This window comes from Rana temporaria, chromosome 1 (assembly GCF_905171775.1).
Source record: "Rana temporaria chromosome 1, aRanTem1.1, whole genome shotgun sequence".
Taxonomy (NCBI): domain Eukaryota; kingdom Metazoa; phylum Chordata; class Amphibia; order Anura; family Ranidae; genus Rana; species Rana temporaria.
Genome location: NC_053489.1, coordinates 44,380,953 through 44,398,917, shown reverse-complemented (window position 1 = coordinate 44,398,917; position 17,965 = coordinate 44,380,953). Strand labels below are relative to the sequence as shown.

Here is a 17,965-nt window from a genome sequence, read left to right as displayed (position 1 = left end):
TGTGAAACAGGTGACCTGTCGCACAATGCACGTCACCAGATTTCCGGAAAAATAACCGAGCTGCGAGTCGGAACTATACGGCGCCTGCGCCCGCCGTGTAGAGCTGACTGCGCAGGCGCCGTATAGTGCCGACTCGCAGCTCAGCCATTTCCCGACATCTGGTGACGAGCGTTGTGCGACAGGTCACCTGTTTCACAAGCCGTCAATCATCGAACGGAAGGAGAGGAACGCCCAGTCCCGCAGTCATCGGAACCCGGAAGCCCTGGACAACATCAGGATATAAAGGTATGTGCCGAGAAAAAAAAAAATGACCTGCCGAAATGTAATGTCCTTAGTATGCTGGCTCTGCTAGATGTAATTTAAAAAACTTTTTTTGGGGTGAACCCCCGCTTTAAGTGGTTAAAAAGCCCTCACTGGACCCCACCATTCCAAACCACTCAAGACCCATCTCATTGCTCCCATTCACCTCTAAACTTCTAGAACGCTTAGTCTAAACCGTGTTCGCTCCTACCTCATTGACAATAACCTTCTTGACCCCTTACAGTTTGGCTTTCACTCACAGCACTCCACAGAAACTAACTTACTAAAATTAACCAATGATTTACAAACTGCTAAAACCAATGATCACCACTCCATACTCCAACTACTTGACCTTTCTGCGGCCTTTGACACTGTTGACCACCCGTTCCTTCTCAAAACTCCCTTCCCGTTGGCCTACGAGATTCTGCTCTATTCCGGTTCTCCTCCTACCTATCACAGCACTCCTTCAGTGTTACCTACGACTCTGTCTCCTCCTCTCCATTGCCCCTTTCTGTGGGGGTCCCTCAAGGCTCTGTCCTTGAACCCCTTCTCTTCTCTATCTTCACCTCCTCCCTTGGTCACTTGAGAACCTCCAACGGTTTCCAATACCATCTCTATGCTGATGACACCCAAATCTCTCTCTACCCCTCATCCCACTCCTTCGGTCTCCTCCTGCATTACTGACATATCAGCATGGATGTCGCACCACTTCCTAAACTAAATCTCTCTAAAACTGAGCTAATAATTCTGACTGCAAGAAAGAAAAAAAAAAAAAAAACCACCATCTATAGCAGGCCGACACTGAATCTTCGTGTTCTCACTGGCTACTTGTGCTACTTTCTGCCCAAGTTAGCGAAAACATCTGAAAAGAATCTCGGGGACACGCAGATGTCCCCAGTACCAAGAACCTGCATTGTGACATCGTACCTTTTGTCTTAGGAGAACCAAGTGCAGCCGTGGAATGGATGTGGATCTTTCCTGTACTGGCCAAAGGAGACCTCAGGCTTTCTTCAAAGTCCTCAATATAGTCCTCCAATGCTTGTGTAGCCGAGTCATACAGCTTCTCCTTGTATTCCACAGAGCTGGAGAAACTCGACGACCCCTTGGTGTTCTCCAGTCTACAGCTGGCCAGGAGAGAGGAGATGGATAGAGAGGAGTCTGGGGATGTAGATCCGGCCATCTTCCTACACTCACATCAGCCTCCTGGGTGCAATCTACCTGTAAAAAAAAGAACATGGTCTTTTTATTACATTTATATATATTTGTTTTCAGGCATACATGTAAATAATTGCAGTAAGGCCCCTTTCACACTGGGGCGGGAGATGCGATGGCGGTATAGCGCCGCTAAAAATAGCGGTGCTATACCGTCGGAATTGCAGTATAAACCCACGCTAGCGGCCGAAAAAGGGTTAATAAAATAAATACCATTTGCTGTCTTTTTTGTTTATAGCGCAAAAAATAAAAACCGCAGAGGTGATCAAATACCACCAAAAGAAAGCTCTATTTGTGGGGAAAAAGATGATAAAAATATAATTTGGGTACACTGTAGCATGACCGCGCAATTGTCATTCAAAATGTGTCAGCGCTGAAAGCTGAAAATTGGTCTGGGCAGGAAGGGGGTTTAAGTGCCCAGTAATGAAGTGGTTAAGTACACAATGGGGTTTATTTACTAAAGCTGGAATGCGCAAAATCAGGCTCACTTCTTCATAGAAACCAATGAGCTTCTAACCCCAGCTTGTTCAATTAAGCTTTGGTAATAAAACCTGGAAGACCTGGGTCTCTATGCAGAAGTGAGACCAATTTTGCGTTTTATCAGCTTTAGTAAATAAACCCCATTGTGTACATAAAAGGGGGGTGTATGTATGTGTGTGTGTATATGTGTGTGTATATATATATATATATATATATATATATATACACACACACACACACACACACACACACACACATATATATATTTATATTTATATATTAACCACTTCCCGACCGCCGCATGTATATGTACGTCCACAGAATGGCACGTACAGGCAAATGGGCGTATATATACGTCCTTGCCTTCTAGCGGTTGGGGGGTCCGATCGGGACCCCCCCGCTACATGCGGCGGTCGGATTCCCGCGGGGAGCGATCCGGGACGACGGCGCGGCTATTCGTTTCTAGCTGCCCCCTCGCGATCGCTCCCCGGAGCTGAAGAACGGGGAGAGCCGTATGTAAACATGGCTTCCCCGTGCTTCACTGTGGCGGCTGCATCGATCGTGTGATCCCTTTTATAGGGAGACTCGATCGATGACGTCAGTCCTACAGCCACACCCCCCTACAGTTGTAAACACACACTAGGTGAACCCTAACTCCTACAGCGCCCCCTGTGGTTAACTCCCAAACTGCAACTGTCATTTTCACAATAAACAATGCAATTTAAATGCATTTTTTGCTGTGAAAATGACAATGGTCCCAAAAATGTGTCAAAATTGTCCGAAGTGTCCGCCATAATGTCGCAGTCACGAAAAAAAATCGCTGATCGCCGCCATTAGTAGTAAAAAAAAAAAATTGATAAAAATGCAATAAAACTATCCCCTATTTTGTAAACGCTATAAATTTTGCGCAAACCAATCGATAAACACTTGAGATTTTTTTTACCAAAAATAGGTAGAAGAATACGTATCGGCCTAAACTGAGGGGAAAAAAAATGTTTTTATATATGTTTTTGGGAGATATTTATTACAGCAAAAAGTAAAAAATATTGCATTTTTTTCAAAATTGTCGCTCTATTTTTGTTTATAGCGCAAAAAATAAAAACCGCAGAGGTGATCAAATACCACCAAAAGAAAGCTCTATTTGTGGGGAAAAAAGGACGCCAATTTTGTTTGGGAGCCACATTGCATGACCGCGCAATTGTCTGTTAAAGCGACGCAGTGCTGAATCGCAAAAACGCCTTTGGGCATTTAGCAGCATATTGGTCCGGGGCTTAAGTGGTTAAAAAAAAAAGGGGGACCAAATATATCAAATAAATACACACACAAAAAAAAAAAAGGATCCAATAATCTTGAATATTTTTTATCTTATATATTTGAAAAGTTTGAATTATTTCTTCCCATTTAAAGCTATTGAAATAAAACACGAAAAGTGTCCCGAACAAAAATGCAGGAAGAGGAATTCTCACTCCCATCCATATTCAAACAACGTAACAATCTCAGCTGTAGCATAAACAGCGAATCACGAGGTAAACAAATAACGGTGGGAATAAATGCAGCCAATGAGAGCAAAGAATAAGGCACCCAGCCAATCGTGGAAACCCAGAAGGCTTGTCTAACTTGATTCCTGCGTTGGCAGCGCTTGACGCAACAGCCAATAGGGAAGAGGCGACAAGGAGCAGCAACCAATCAGCTCAGCGCTATCAGTAAACCGCTGCAAAGTTGGTGGCGTTTCCTGTCAGTGTGAAGTTCCCGGGCCGCCTGTCCCCCGTCCCCCGTCCCCGGGTACCTGAATTAGTAGACATGGCTCACACCGGGATTCCTAATCACCTCCTCCTTCTTCCAACCCGGTGGTAGAGCCGAGCACTCCATCTTCCGCTTCTCCATCCAGCGCCGCTCACTGTCCCCCCTACACCAGCATGTCCCACTCCCATGGGCAACGCGCAGCTTAGCAACGCCGTACCCTTCCGCGAATGTAGCGCCGCGCCTCCTAGCGGAGGGATACGCGCTCATAGATATAGTTCAGTGTGGCGGTGATTTGCCCGCCCTCACTCAGTTCTGTAAATAATGTTGACAATGGTGTGGAGTCATTATTGTCCTGTACTGAATAAACATTTAAAGTGTACCTGTCTCGTCTTTTAAATAATACAGCCAATTGCCCCTCACAGTACAAGAAGCTGGGTACTTGGTAACCTGGTGATCCTGCCAGTAAGAGCACTTCCTGTTTCAGGTTGACAACACGGGGCTAGATTCAAGTAGCCCGCCGTAAGTTTGTGCGGGCGTAGCGTATGTTATTTATGCTACGCCGCCGCAGCTTACACAGGCAAGTGCAGTATTCACAAAGCACTTGCTCCGTAAGTTACGGCGGCGTAGCGTAAATGGGGCCGGCGTAAGCGCGCCTAATTCAAATGAGTATGAGGGGGGCGTGTTTTATGTAAATGGGTGGTGACCCGACGTGATTGACGTTTTTCCCGAACGGCGCATGCGCCGTCCGTGGAATTTCCCAGTGTGCATTGCTCCAAAGTACGCCGCAAGGACGTATTGGTTTCGACGTGAACGTAAATTACGTCCAGCCCTATTCGCGATCGACTTACGCAAACGACGTAAAAAATTAAAAATTCGACGCGGGAAGACGTCCATACTTAACATTGCGTACGCCTCATAATAGCAGGAGCAACCTTACGCCGAAAAAGCCTAACGTAAATTACTTAAAAAAATAGCGCCGGGCGTACGTAAATTTGTGAATCGGCGCATCTAGGTCATTTGCATATTCTACGCCGAAAACGACGGAAGCGCCACCTAGCGGCCAGCATAAATATGCACCCTAAGATATGACGGTGTAAGAGACTTACGCCAGTCGGATCTTAGGCTAATGTCGGCGTATCTTGCTTTCTGAATACAGAAAGAAGATACGCTAGCGCAGCTTTGAATTTACGCGGCGTATCTATAGATACGCCGGCGTAAATCAATGCTGAATCTAGCCCACTAAGTACTAAAGGTTCAAGGTGCAGTCTCCCCACCTGAGGCCACAGTGTTCCCCCTTTAATCAGAGTCCTCTCCGTACATCAGAGTTCTCAGTGTTCCCCCTTAGATCAGAGTCCTCTCCTGTACAGGGGTTGCCAGAGCTGAGGACAGGGGTCTGCAGGGTTGAGGACAGAGATCAGAAGAGTGGAGCACAGGGATCAGGAGTCAGCAGGGCAGAGGACAGGTGTCAGCAGGGTTGAGGACAGAGATCAGCAGGGCGGAGGACAGGGGTCAGCAGGGTTGAGGACAGAGATCAGCAGGGCGGAGGACAGGGGTCAGCAGGGTTGAGGACAGAGATCAGCAGGGCGGAGGACAGGGGTCAGAAGGGCAATGTATGGGGTCAGCAGAGTGGAGCACAGAGGTCGACAGGGCAGTGTACAGGGGTTGCCAGAGCTGAGGACAGGGATCTGCAGGGTTGAGGACAGAGATCAGCAGAGTGGAGCACAGGGATCAGAAGTCCAGGGGTCAGCAGGGCAGAGGACCGGGGTCAGAAGGGCAATGTATTGGGTCACCAGAGTGGAGCACAGAGGTCAGCAGGGCAGTGTACAGGGGTTGCTAGAGCTGAGGACGGGTCAGCGGGGTTGAGGACAGAGGTCAGAAGGGCGGAGGACAGGGGTCAGAAGTGCGATGTATGGGGTCAGCAGAGTGGTCGACAGGGCAGTGTATAGGGGTCAGCAGGGCGTAGGACACGGGTCAGAAGGGCAGTGTATGGGGTCATGGGGTCAGCAGAGTGGAGCACAGGGGTCAGCAGGACAGTGTACAGGGGTTGCCAGAGCTGAGGATAGGGGTCAGCAGGAATGAAAACGGGTCAGCAGGGCAGAGGTCAGCAGAGTGGAGCACAGGGATCAGAAGTCCAGGGGTCAGCAGGGCAGAGGACAGGGGTCAGAAGGACAATGCATGGGGTCAACAGAGTGAAGCTCAGATGTCAGCAGGGCAGTGTACAGGGGTTGCCAGAGCTGAGGACAGGGGTCAGCAGGGTTGAGGACAGAGATCAGTATGGCGGAGGACAGGGGTCAGAAGGGCAATGTATGGGGTCAGCAGAGTGGAGCACAGAGGTCGACAGGGCAGTGTACAGGGGTTGCCAGAGCTGAGGACAGGGGTCTGCAGGGTTGAGGACAGAGATCAGCAGAGTGGAGCACAGGGATCAGAAGTCCAGGGGTCAGCAGGGCAGAGGACCGGGGTCAGAAAGGCAATGTATTGGGTCACCAGAGTGGAGCACAGAGGTCAGCAGGGCAGTGTACAGGGGTTGCTAGAGCTGAGGACGGGTCAGCTGGGTTGAGGACAGAGGTCAGAAGGGCGGAGGACAGGGGTCAGAAGTGTGATGTATGGGGTCAGCAGAGAGGTCGACAGGGCAGTGTATAGGGGTCAGCAGGGCGTAGGACACGGGTCAGAAGGGCAGTGTATGGGGTCAGCAGAGTGGAGCAAAGGGGTCAGCAGGGCAGTGTACAGGGGTTGCCAGAGCTGAGGATAGGGGTCAGCAGGGTTGAGAACAGGGGTCAGCAGGGCAGAGGTCAGCAGAGTGGAGCACAGGGACCAGAAGTCCAGGGGTCAGCAGGGCGGAGGACAGGGGTCAGAAGCGCAATGTATGGGGTCAGCAGAGTGGAGCACAGAGGTCGACAGGGCAGTGTACAGGGGTTGCCAGAGCTGAGGACAGGGGTCAGCAGGGTTTAGGACAGAGGTCAGCAGAGTGGAGCACAGGGATCAGAAGTCCAGGGGTCAGCAGGGCGGAGGACAGAGGTCAGAAGGGCAATGTATTGGGTCACCAGAGTGGAGCAGAGAGGTTGACAGGGCAGTGTACAGGGGTTGCCAGAGCTGAGGACAGGGGTCAGTAGGGCAGAGGACAGGGGTCAGCCGGGCAAAGGCCAGGTGTCACTGCTGGCAGGGCACTTAGCACAGCTCCTTCTGCCATCCCTGCAGTGCACACAACTTGGCCACAGTTAGCAGATCTCCTCCTCGCCAAACAGCACATGGCTGAGATCAGATTCCCGTACATACAACTAGGGAAGGCGGGGGCACAACTGAAATCTGGGGCAGTGGGGGGGGAACCCCCCCCCCCCCCAGCACCCCCCTAGATCTGACCATGCTTCCTTCTGCCTGCAGTAGACTGAGGACATAATTTCAGCCTGGGCAAAATACAATACAAGGGATACATTTTTATTATTAAAAGGTAGAGATATTTTTTTTTAATTGATACCGTTACTTTACATTGTGACATGTCAGAAGTGTATTCATAAAGACTTGCAATGACACTGAAAGATCCATTTCAATATTTATTATTAAAAACAGACATAAAGTAGAAAATGTGTTTGTTTCCAGAATCTGAGGTTTTACTGTGGTTGTTTAAAGTGGTGGTCCATCCAAAACAGACATGTGAAGATGTTGGGTTTATGTTTGTTGTCTGACACTCCCTCCCTCTGGTATCTTATCTCTTATGGACTGTCTGTGTACCTATCCTGATCATTATAAGACTTTCTCTGCTTATTGGACTTTTCATTTATGTTGTATCCCAAGCTGGCCACTGACATTCAAAGAAACACGCAGGCCCCATCCAGCTTGTCAGATTTGTTCACTTTATTTTTTTTCACAAATAAACAAGCATGGTTGGATCACCCGAGTGTGTATGTTTAGGTCTATGAAGGAGGATGGGGAAGCATGCCGAGAGACCACTGCTACTATTTGCGATTCGGCACTGCATCACTTTAACTGACAATTGCGCGGTCGTGCAAAAAATTGTCGTCCTTTTTTTCCCACAAATAGAGCTTTCTTTTGGTGGTATTTGATTACCTCTGCAGGTTTTTTTTAAATGCGCCATTAACAAAAATAGAGCGCCAATTTTGAAAAAAAAGCAATATTTTTTACTTTTTGGTATAATAAATATCCCCAAAAAAATATATATAAAAAATATTTTTTTCCTCAGTTTAGGCAGATATGTATTCATATTTTTGGTAAAAAATCGCAATAAGCGTTTATTGATTGGTTTGCGCAAAAGTTATAGGCCCGGATTCAGAAAGCACTTACGCCGACGTATCTTCTAAAGCGCCGCGTAAGTGCACGGATGCGCCGTCGTATCTATGCGCCTGAGTCTTTAAAGAAGATACGCCTGAATTTTGGCTCCATCCGACCGACGTAAGTCTCCTACGCCGTCGTATCTTGGGCGCATATTTACGCTGGCCGCAAGGGGCGCTTCCATTGATTTACGAGTCGAATATGCAAATGACCGAGATACGTCGATTCACGAACATACTTGCGCCTGTCGCAGTAGTATACGCCGTTTACGTAAGGCGTACGTCCGGCGTAAAGTTATTCCACCTATAGGAGGAGCATCCCATGCAAAGGTATGGACGACGGAACAGCCGTCGTATTTTACGTCGTTTACGTAGGACTACGTGAATAGGGCTGGGCGTAGGTTACGTTCAGTCATTCGACGTATCTTAGGCACTAGGTCCGACGTGATTCTGAGCATGCGCACAGGGAAGCGCCCACGGGACGGCGCATGCACCGTTCGTTCATTCATTTGCATGGGGTCACGGTTCATTTAAATGGATCACGCCCACTTCCTTCCTACTTTGAATTAGGCGGGCTTACGCCAGCCAATTTACGTTACGCTGGCGCAACGTAGGGAGCAAGTGCTTTGTGAATACTGCTCTTGCCTCTCAGGCCTCGTACAGACGACCGGATCTATCCGCTGGGATTTATCCGCGGATCAGTTCCAGCAGATAGATCCGGTCGTGTATACGTCCGAGCGGACATTTCCCGGTGGATAAAAATCCAGCCGACGGATTCCCAGCAGATAAAAATTTCTTAGCATGCTAAGAAATCTATCCGCTGGAATCCAGTCCAGCGGACTGATCCGGTCGTCTGTACAGACTCACCGGATCAGTCCGTCCGCTCCCCTCCCTCGCATGCGTCGTAATGATTCGCCGCATGCGTGGAAGTATTTACCTTCCAGCGTTGCGCACGTCGCCGCGTCATCGTCGCGGCGACGGCGCGACACGTGACTGCGGATGTTTTCCACGCGGATTTTGATCTGATGGTGTGTACAAGCCATCGGATCAAAATCCGGAGGAGGAATGTCCGCTGGAAACGGTCCGGTGGACCGTTTCCAGCGGATAACCCCTCGTCTGTACGAGGCCTCAGAGTTAAGTCGCATATGCGCTACGCCGCTCTAAAGATGCGCCGCTCTACGTAAATCAGGGCCATAGCGTCTACAAAATAAGGGATAGTTTTATGGCATTTTTATTATTTTTTTTTTTTACTAGTAATGTCGGCGATCTGCAATTTTTATCATAACTGCGACATTATGGACACTTTTGATGCTATTTTGAGACCATTGTCATTTATACAGCGATCAGTGCTATAAAAATGCACTGATTACTGTGTAAATGACATTGGCAGGGAAGGGGTTAACCACTAGGGGGCGAGGAAGAGGTTAAGTGTGTCCTAGGAAGCGATTCTAACTGTGGGGGGCTGGGCTACAAGTGACACGACACTGATCCCTGCTCCCGATGACAGGGAGCAGACGATCAGTGTCCTGTCACTAGGCAGAGAAGGGAGATGACTTGTTTACACAGGTATCCCCCGTTCTGCAGCTCCGTGACACGATCGTGGGACACCGGCGGACATCGAGTCTGCAGGTCCCACGGGCACTGTCACGCAGACCGTGGCGGGGCGCATGCGCGCTAGGAGACAGATTCAAAACAACGTACCTGTACGTTGCTTTGCCTGCTCATGCCATTCTGCCAACGTATAAGTTAGGCAGTCGGCAAGCGGTTAAAACCTAAATACCTACCGTATATACTCGAGTATAAGCCAAGTTCTTCAGCGCATTTTTTTGTGCTGAAAATGCTCCCCTCGGCATATACTTGAGTCACCTTTTTACGCCTGATGTCCTGGACTTTGGGGACCCAGTACCGGCTGGCCGTAGGTCCCCTGGACACATATAGCCCCACTCTTCCTCTACAAGTGTGCAAAGTTTGTTGTCTGGGGGACCTACGGCCGGGGAGCACCGATTTTTAAAACCCGGGCACCCCTTCCATAGACTCCTATGTTAAACGGTCATTTCTCTGGTGACTTTGGGGACCCGGTACAGGCCGGCTGTAGGTCCCCTGGACCCGGATCTTGGCACGCATGTAGCCCAATTTCTCCTCTACAAGTGTGCAAAAGTTTGTTGTCTAGGAGACCTATGGCTGGGAAGCACCAATTTTTCAAAGCCGGGCACCCCTTCCATAGACTCCCATGTTAAACGTTAGTCTAGTCATGGGCACAGTGAGGCATGGACACAGTGAGGCATGGGCACAGTGAGGCATGGGCACAGTGAGGCATGGGCACAGTGAGGCATGCACATGGACACAGTGAGGCAAAGTGAGGCATGCAGATGGACACCCTAGGCTTATACTCGAGTCAATACGTTTTCCCAGTTTTTCATGGTAAAATTAGGTGCCTTGGCTTATAATCGGATCGGCTTATACTCGAGTATATGCAGTAATTTGTTTCTGTCTAGGGGACAATAAAAGCACTTTTACTTACCTGATTCTCCACTACAATAGTGGACTTTCCCTTGGCGTCCTCTGATCCAATGCAGGGCTATGGGAGCACATTCTGCAGGCACTGGTCTTGCAGCATGGAGGTGCCAGCCAGAGCAGAGGATCAAGTAAGTATAATTGGTTTACCCACTCCCCTAGACATAAACCAGCAGTTAACGAGGACTTTTACTTTTCCCAGAGTTTAAATTTAAAGGAAACCAGCGATAGGAGAAATACTTAGACTACCACGGATGGCCTCTTTTTGAAAGGTCTGCCTGATTTGCTTGTTGCATGCTTGTTCTGGGTTAGTGGCAAAGTTAAAATCAGGGGATCAGCATGACATCCGGTCTACTAGCATGTGCACAAGGTTGGCAGCCTACCTATAACCTCATGACAAGATCCATGTGTGAGAGGAAGCATAGCCTGCTACTGTGTCAGGGAGATTTCACAAAAGGAATCATCAAAGGATACAAGAAGGTTTTCAGTCAAATAGGTAAATAGACGAATGAAATTCAAATATAGGAGCTGTTTTGCCTGCCAATAGATTTGTATTGCTGCCCATGCAGTCCCAGGATATACAGAGCTATGCCACACAGCACAATTCTCTATGGCAGGGGAGGGGGACCTGACCTTTCCCTACTGCAGATTCATATGCAGGTCTTTTTCCACCTCTGCCCTGTGACTAGAAAGTGTAAGGAGAAGCAGCAGACCAATGGGCTCATCTCTCTGCTCTCTACTCCTTTACTGCCAGGGCTGATCCTAGGGTCACAGGCGCCTGGGTGCAGAAATATTTCTGGCGCTCCCACATTGGCGTGGTCATCTTACTAACTCCTCCTCTTTATAAATGTTTCTATGGCTACGACTCAAACACAGAGATGCTCCAATAAGAAGTCTTCATTAGTGTCCCCGATCAGAGTCCCCCCCATCAGAGCCCCCCACAGCAGGTGTCCCCCATCAAAGCCCCCCCAGCAGGTGTCCCCCATCAGAGCCTCCCAGCAGGTGTCCCCCATCAGAGCCCCCCCACAGCAGGTGTCTCCCATCAGAGCGCCCCACAGCAGGTGTTCCCATAGACCAGTACTTGTCCAATAGATCCCTGTAGCTCGGGCGCGATGGGAGCAGAAGCACATTACAGGGAAGCGGGGCATATGTGGCATCTTTGGTTACTTGGAGGGTGGCACTCTGAGAGCATTTCTGGGAGTGTACGGGATGATTGGCAGCAGCTCCGGCCAACCCAGAAGCAAGAGTCGACACACGCAGAGGGGGTGGGGCTGACAGGAGACTGCTCCATGCGCACCAAACAGAATTAATTAGTGAAGCCTTGTACCGGAACATGTTCCGGTACTAGGCTCTGCTGTGGTACCCAGCCCGGATTCCGGGTATGCGCTATTGTCAGTTGCCAGCGGAGAGAGCAAGCGGAATGGGGAACCGCAGCACCATCTACATGCGCTCTGCCTCTGGACACAGACAAGGAGGAGGGAGGGGAGCACTTTGGAGCTTCGGCGCCCCCCTGTGGCGCCTGGGTGCAGAGCACCCTGCCTAGGATCGGCCCTGTTTACTGCTATCTACTACTCAGCAGAAATGATTGGTTCCTCATGCTGTTTCTTCCTCTTCCAGTCCGAGCACCACTGTACAGAAACAAGAAGCTGATACCCGGTCAGATTCAGGTAATTCACCCCTTACATAAAAAAAAAAAAATCATGATATATTATTGCAGAGCTGCGTAATTTGTGTCTTTATAGCTGCTGGAGTTCAGTACTCCAGGACTAAGATATGGTATTTGGGTGGACGGTCCCAATCAGTGGGTAATTTGGTAGCACATCAGTATTTTGTCAGACGTCTTGGCACAGCGTAGCGTCCATTTATAATTTCATTAGTCTTTCTGGTAGCTTACAATTTAGTGACGTGTCTTCATGGTCCTCCCAGGATGCTGTGAGCCATCATTACATTTATAAATAATTCAGTTTCCGTTTTGGAAACATTTTTTAATTCCTTCCTGTACATTTATGATGAGGCCTACAACGTTGCTGGGTAATGCCGACTCTACCACAGATCGCGGAAGAAGACCACCAAGTTCCGGCTGGATGTAGGCCACAAGCTTGGAATGTGCCGGGTTCCTGCATTAAACGAAAGAAGGAGAAAACACAATTATATTTGTCATAAGATAACAGCCATTTTTGTGGGTCAGTATGTTTTATTTTATTTTCTATTTGGCGAAAGTACACAGAGTAAAGGGAAAGAGTCATCATGGTCTTCCAGTAGGGTCAATCCACCAATCTGTGCAAGACGTAAAGGGGTTGTAAAGGTTTGTTTTTTATTTTCTAAATAGGTTCCTTTAAGCTAGTGCATTGTTGGTTCACTTACCTTTTCCTTCGATTTCCCTTCTAAATGTTTTTTTATTTGTTTTCTTTGTCTGAATTTCTCACTTCCTGTTCCTCCTCAGTAAGCTGTTCTGGCTGACTAACCGCCGCTCGGATGATGGGGGCAAGCTTACTGAGGAGAAACAGGAAGTGAGAAATTCAGACAAAGAAAAAAACATTTAGAAGGGAAATCGAAGGAAAATGTAAGTGAACCAACAATGCACTAGCTTAAGCCCCGGACCATTTTGCAGCTAAATGCCCAGGCCAGGTTTTGCGATTCGGCACTGCGTCGCTTTAACAGACAATTGCGCGGTCGTGCGACGTGGCTCCCAGACAAAATTGGCGTCCTTTTTTCCCCACAAATAGAGCTTTCTTTTGGTGGTATTTGATCACCTCTGCGGTTTTTATTTTTTGCACTATAAACAAAAATAGAGCAACAATTTTGAAAAAAATTCAATATTTTTTACTTTTTGCTATAATAAATATCCCCCAAAAACATATATATATAAAAAAAAATTTCCTCAGTTTAGGCCGATACGTATTCTTCTACCTATTTTTGGTAAAAAAATCGCAATAAGCGTTTATCGATTGGTTTGCGCAAAATTTATAGCGTTTACAAAATAGGGGATAGTTTTATTGCATTTTTATAAAAAAAATTTTTTACTACTAATGGCGGCGATCAGCGATTTTTTTCATGACTGCGACATTATGGCGGACACTTCGGACAATTTTGACACATTTTTGGGACCATTGTCATTTTCACAGCAAAAAATGCATTTAAATTGCATTGTTTATTGTGAAAATGACAGTTGCAGTTTGGGAGTTAACCACAGGGGGCGCTGTAGTGTTTACAACTGTAGGGGGGTGTGGCTGTAGGAATGACATCATCGATCGAGTCTCCCTTATAAAAGGGATCACTCGATCGATACGCCGCCACAGTGAAGCACAGGGAAGCCGTGTTTACATACGGCTCTCCCCGTGCTTCAGCTCCGGGGAGCGATCGCGACGGAGCGGCTATAAACGAATAGCCGCGCCTTCGTCCCGGATCGCTCCCCGAGGGGATCCGCCCGCCACGCGCAGCAGAGGGGGTCCCGATCGGACCCCCCACCCGCTAGAAGGCAGGGACGTATATATACGCCCATCTGCCTGTCCGTGCCATTGTGCGGACGTAAATAGTCGTGCGGCGGGCGTTAAGGGGTTAAAGGAACCTATTTAGAAAATAAAAAATGAACCTTTACAACCCCTTTAAAATTCGGACTGCCAAGCAAATCAAAACCACGTCAGCTTTCCTCCTGCACACACTTCTGCTGATCCACTCCTGAAGGATCTGACGGACTCCTTGTCAGCTCAGCAACAGCCCCTTACAGGCAGGAACTCACAGTCCCATTAAATAGCACATGTGGAGTAAAAACAGTGTACAGTATAACCTTTCCTTCTGCTTCCTCTGGCCCATGTCTATTTGTGAGGTTATCTCAGTCCCCTGCCATCTCACCACTGGGGATTGGCTGAGACCTCATAAATATGCATGGTAGCTCTTCCTAAACCCTGCCCTCTAATTCTAGAAGGTTCTACAACATTCAAGACATCAGGGGGAGGCACCAGAGAACTGCCAGGATGAGTGATCCAGCCCTGAACTCCAATGACCCTGACCCAATTATAGACTCACAAATGTACAGCATGAGTCAGGATTTTATTTGCCTACTCTACTTCTAGCACACACTATAGGGTGCTACAACAGAATGTAACCAAGTTGGAACATTGATCCAAATAGGTTGTGTTAATTGCCATTCAGACAAGAGGGGAAAGCAGTGTATGGGCATTTTTGATGTGACACATCTCTAGGTGTTCCCAATTTTAATGACTATGTCTAGTACAGGTTGGTGGATTCCCCCTCTAGTGACTACCTGTCAGGGAAATCCTGATAAAGGAACCCTGCAGTAAACGACTAAGGCCTCGTACACACGATAGGTTAAACAGAGGACAACCGTCTGATGGACCGTTTTCATCGGTCAAAACCGATCGTGTGTCGGCCCCATAGGTTATTTAACCATCGGTTAAAAAAAAGCCAACTTGCTTGGCCTACGTGCCTACACACCATCAGTTAAAAAAACGATTGTGTCAAAACACAACGACGTGCTGAGAAAAAAACGAAGTTCAATGCTTCCAAGCATGTTTCGACTTGATTCTGAGCATGCGTGGATTTTTAACCGATGGTTGTGCGTACTAACGATCGGTTTGACCTATCGGTTAGCAATCCATCGGTTAAATTTTAAAGCAAGTTGGCTTTTTTTTAACCGAAGGTTAAATAACCTATGGGGCCCACACACGATCGGTTTTGACCGATGAAAACGGTCCATCAGACCGTTGTCCTCTGGTTAACCAATCGTGTGTACGAGGCCTACTACAGAGCTGATCCACAACTAAAAATGAGTGTTGGCAAATGCAGCCAGGATAAATCTGTGGCTTGACTTCACCTAAGTAGTACCACTGCCTGGTATCAGTTAATGCTCACGACAACTTAGTGCCAGCTAATGATATAATTAATCATACAAATAGGATATAGGAGTCTCTTTGGCAGCTGCTGTTTTGGGGTGCAAGCAGATATTTTAGGGTGCTTACCTGCATATCCAAGCACCCCTTGCCAGTACATACAGCGTACCGCCACGTTCTCGCTGAAAAACAAACCCTTGCATCTACTGCGAAGACACATTTTAAAACAAGACCTACATTTTTGTGAAGTACTTACTCAGGCAGCGGTGAACATATATATCCACATGGGTTATTGAAGCCTCGAACGTTTGAGGAATTCACTGGGCATTTTTCATAATCAATACTTATAGCTGAATGGAATATAAATAAGAGTTTATTAAAAACATTTACACTTTAACTTTCCTCTGTTTGAGACTACAAGCAGCTATGCCAATACACATTGCACCAGCATGGTCCACTATTGTCAGTATCAGCCATTCCAGAGCATGATGAAATTGGTTTGTTTAGAAAGAAATAAAAACCCAAGTGGCGATTAATCAGAGAATTTGGTTCAACCCCAGTTTCTCATTTGGCCCCTTGAAAAAATGAATTGCCCAGTGCCCACCTCTGATTTAGCCCCTCCCTTCCAGACTCAGGCCTCGTACACACGACCGAGGAACTCGTCGGAAAAGACACATCGTTTTCCTCGACGAGTTCCTTGTTAGGCTTGTCGAGGAACTCGACAAGCTTGCTTTGCGTACACAAGCTCAAGACCAAATCTCCTCGTTCTCAAACGCGGTGACGTACAACACATACGACGGCAGGGGAATTTCGATTCCACTGGCACAACCCTTGGGGCTGCTTTTGCTAATCTCATGTTACTGCGTGTTAAGTAAAAGTTTGGTAAGAGACGATTTGCACTTTTCAGTCTGCTACAGCGTGAAAAATGTGTCTCCATTACGAACGCTACTTTTACCGAAGGTGCGCTCCCGTCTCATACTTTATTCTGAGCATGCGTGGGTTTCTCAGCATACACACGCTCGCGTTTCTCGTCGAAAACCAGCCCGACGAGGAACACGACGAGGAAATTGAGACTTCTGTCGAGGAAAATGAGAACTTGTTCTCTTTTTTCCTCGTCGAGTTCCTCGTCAGTTTCCTCGATGAAAAACGTACACACGACCGTTTTCCTCGGCAAAAAAGCTCTGCCACCAAGTTTCTTGATGGTTGTGTGTACGAGGCCTAACTGTGCTTGGCCTGTCCCTTTTCATTCATTGGATTTTAGTTCCTTCATTCATGGAAGCTCAGCATAATAATTGGGAGTTACCCAGGGTGGTCTGCATGCAAATAAAGTCTACCTAGGAACTCCGGCTCCTCCAGATTAATAATGTCCCGTCAAAGCATTTCGATATTTGCTTAACCCCACCCAAAGTGGCAACAGATATGGTTTAAAAATAATGTATAGAATCTCTCCCCAGTAATAGATAGTTCAGCTTCCGGTAGATATTCTCAGCCATCCAATAGGTAAAAGAAATCCCGGCAATGAAATTAAATGAAATCTTTGCACCTGAGTTCCCAGCTCCTCCCACCTGCTGCAGCCAACCAATGGGAGCCTCAGACTCATTTACAATAATTACAGTAGGAGGTACAAAGGGTGGGGCAAAGGGGTGATTTCATAATTTATTCTGCTTTGACACTGTTAAGGAAATTTGTAAGTTCTGTATATAATTGTATTCTATACTGTGGGGCAGATCCACAAAGATCTGCCCCGGCGCAGCGTATCTGAGATACGCTACGCCTCCGTAACTTACTTTTTTTGTTTGAATCCTGAGAGAATTTGCGCCGTAAGTTACGGCGGCGTAGTGTATTTCTTGCGGCGTAACAGCGCCTAATTCAAATCGGCGAGTAGGGGGGCGTGTTTCATTTAAATGAAGCGCGTCCCCGCACCGAACGAACTGCGCATGCGCCGTCCCTAAATTTCCCGCCGTGCATTGCGCTAAATGACGTCGCAAGGACGTCATTGTTTTGACGTGGACGCAAACAATTTGTTTTTTTTAAATTAAACGCGGGAACGACGGCCATACTTAACATAGCAGGTTTAACTATACGCCACCAAATAGCAGGTTTAACTATACGCCGAAAAAAGCCGACTAGAGACGACGTAAAAGAATGCGACGGCCGCTCGTACGTTCGTGGATCGTCGGAAATAGCTAATTTGCATACTCGACGCGGAAAACGACATGAACGCCACCCAGCGGACGCCGAAGAATTGCATCTTAGATCTGAAGGCGTATGAAGACGTACGCCTGTCGGATCTAACCCAGATGCCGTCGTATCTTGTTTTGAAGATTCAAAACAAAGATACGACGCGGGAAATTTGAAAGTACGCCGGAGTATCAGTAGATACGCCGGCTTACTCGCTTTGTGGATCTGTCCCTGTATGTTTTGCACACTGCACTTACTGTGCACTCACTGTACACACGGCACTAATAATGTTTTCAGTACTTGTTTGCATTCTTTCGAGTGCTGATTAGAATTTGTCTACCTATGTTACGCCCCTTGTTACCATAAAAGTACAATTGTAATATTAATGTGATACCTACGTAA

At 47.6% G+C, this 17,965-nt stretch overlaps 2 protein-coding genes across 2 annotated transcripts in view; both read right to left on the bottom strand.

Moving 5' to 3' along the window:
* The window catches only part of C1H18orf54 (chromosome 1 C18orf54 homolog), a 37,749-nt gene extending 33,767 nt beyond the window's left edge, over positions 1-3,982 (bottom strand). The window contains exons 1-2 of the mRNA XM_040337193.1: positions 3,779-3,982; positions 1,228-1,518 (exon numbers count right to left, since the gene is read on the bottom strand). Coding sequence (XP_040193127.1) covers positions 1,228-1,480 — 253 coding nt within the window. The 5' untranslated portion in view covers positions 1,481-1,518; positions 3,779-3,982. The remainder of the gene's footprint in view (positions 1-1,227; positions 1,519-3,778) is intronic.
* Positions 3,983-12,252: 8,270 nt separating this feature from the next.
* LOC120926883 (stAR-related lipid transfer protein 6-like) overlaps positions 12,253-17,965 on the bottom strand; it is a 38,574-nt gene continuing 32,861 nt past the window's right edge. Inside the window, exons 6-7 of the mRNA XM_040337181.1 lie at positions 15,639-15,732; positions 12,253-12,649 (exon numbers count right to left, since the gene is read on the bottom strand). Coding sequence (XP_040193115.1) covers positions 12,493-12,649; positions 15,639-15,732 — 251 coding nt within the window. The 3' untranslated portion in view covers positions 12,253-12,492. The remainder of the gene's footprint in view (positions 12,650-15,638; positions 15,733-17,965) is intronic.